This window comes from Microtus ochrogaster, unplaced genomic scaffold (genome assembly GCF_000317375.1).
Source record: "Microtus ochrogaster isolate Prairie Vole_2 unplaced genomic scaffold, MicOch1.0 UNK88, whole genome shotgun sequence".
NCBI lineage: Eukaryota > Metazoa > Chordata > Mammalia > Rodentia > Cricetidae > Microtus > Microtus ochrogaster.
Genome location: NW_004949186.1, coordinates 1,574,163 through 1,575,425, shown reverse-complemented (window position 1 = coordinate 1,575,425; position 1,263 = coordinate 1,574,163). Strand labels below are relative to the sequence as shown.

The 1,263-nt window shown below is 40.5% G+C and overlaps 1 protein-coding gene across 1 annotated transcript in view; it reads left to right on the top strand.

Moving 5' to 3' along the window:
• The window catches only part of LOC113455698 (UDP-3-O-acylglucosamine N-acyltransferase-like), a gene marked incomplete at its 5' end in the record, with an annotated part of 2,111 nt that overhangs the window by 504 nt on the left and 344 nt on the right, over positions 1-1,263 (top strand). The window contains one exon of the mRNA XM_026777880.1: positions 502-742. Coding sequence (XP_026633681.1) covers positions 502-742 — 241 coding nt within the window. The remainder of the gene's footprint in view (positions 1-501; positions 743-1,263) is intronic.

The following is a 1,263-nucleotide window of genomic DNA, read 5'->3' as shown; positions in this document are numbered from 1 at the left end:
GGAGAATGTTAACATTGCTGAGTATGTTGGCTGTAGAGAGAATGTTGATATTGCTGAGAATGTTGACCTTTATGAGAATGTTGACATTAAGGAGAATGTTGGCTCTGTTGAGACTGTTGACATTGGTGATAATGTTGGCTGTGGTGAGAATGTTGACATTGTTGAGAATGTTGACAATGGTGAAATGTTGACATTGGTGAGAATGTTTGCTGTGGTGAGAATGTTGACATTGTTGAGAATATTGATATTGGGGGGAATGTTTACATTGGGGAGAATGTGGGCTATGATGAGAATGTTGACATTGGTGAGAATGTTGACATTAGGAAGAATGTTGGCTGTGGTGAGAATGTTGACATTGGTAAGAATGTTGACATTGGTGAGAATGTTGATATTGGTGAGAATGTTGACATTGGTGAGAATGTTGACATTGGTAGAATGTTGACATTGGGGAGAATGTTGACATTGGGGAGAATGCTGTCTGTGGTGAGATTGTTGACATTGGTGAGAATGTTGACATTGGTGAGAATGTTGGCTGTGGTGAGAATGTTGACATTGGTGAGAATGTTGACATTGGGGAGATGTTGACATTTGGGAGAATGTTGGCTGTAGTGAGAATGTTGACATTGGTGAGAATGTTGACATTGGGTAGAATGTTGACATTCGTAAGACTGTTAGCTGTGGTGAGAATGTTGGCTGTCGTGAGAATGTTGACATTGGTGAGAATTTTGACATTGGTGAGAATGTTGACATTGGTTAGAATGTTGGCTGTGGTGAGAATGTTGACATTGGTACGAATGTTGATATTTAGGAGAATGTTTACATTAAGGAGAATGTTGGCTGTGCTGTGAATGTTGACTGTGGTGAGAATGTTGACATTGGGGAGAACGTTGACATTGTTACGAATGTTGACATTGGTGAGAATGTTGGCTGTGGTGAGAATGTTAACATTGGTGACTATCTTGACAATGATGACAATGTTGACCATGGTGACAATGTTGGCCGTGGTGAGAATTTTGACATTGGTGAGAAGGTTGACTTGGGGAGAAAATTGACATTGGTGAGAATGTTGGCTGTGGTGAGAATGTTGACATTGGTGAGAATGTTGACAATGCTGAGAATGTTGACTTTGTTGAGAATGTTAACATTGGGGAGATTGTTGACATGGTGAGAATGTTGACATTGGTGAGAATGTTGGCTGTGGTGAGAATGTTGACATTGGTGAGAATGTTGACATTGGTGAGAATGTTGGCTGTGGTGAGAATG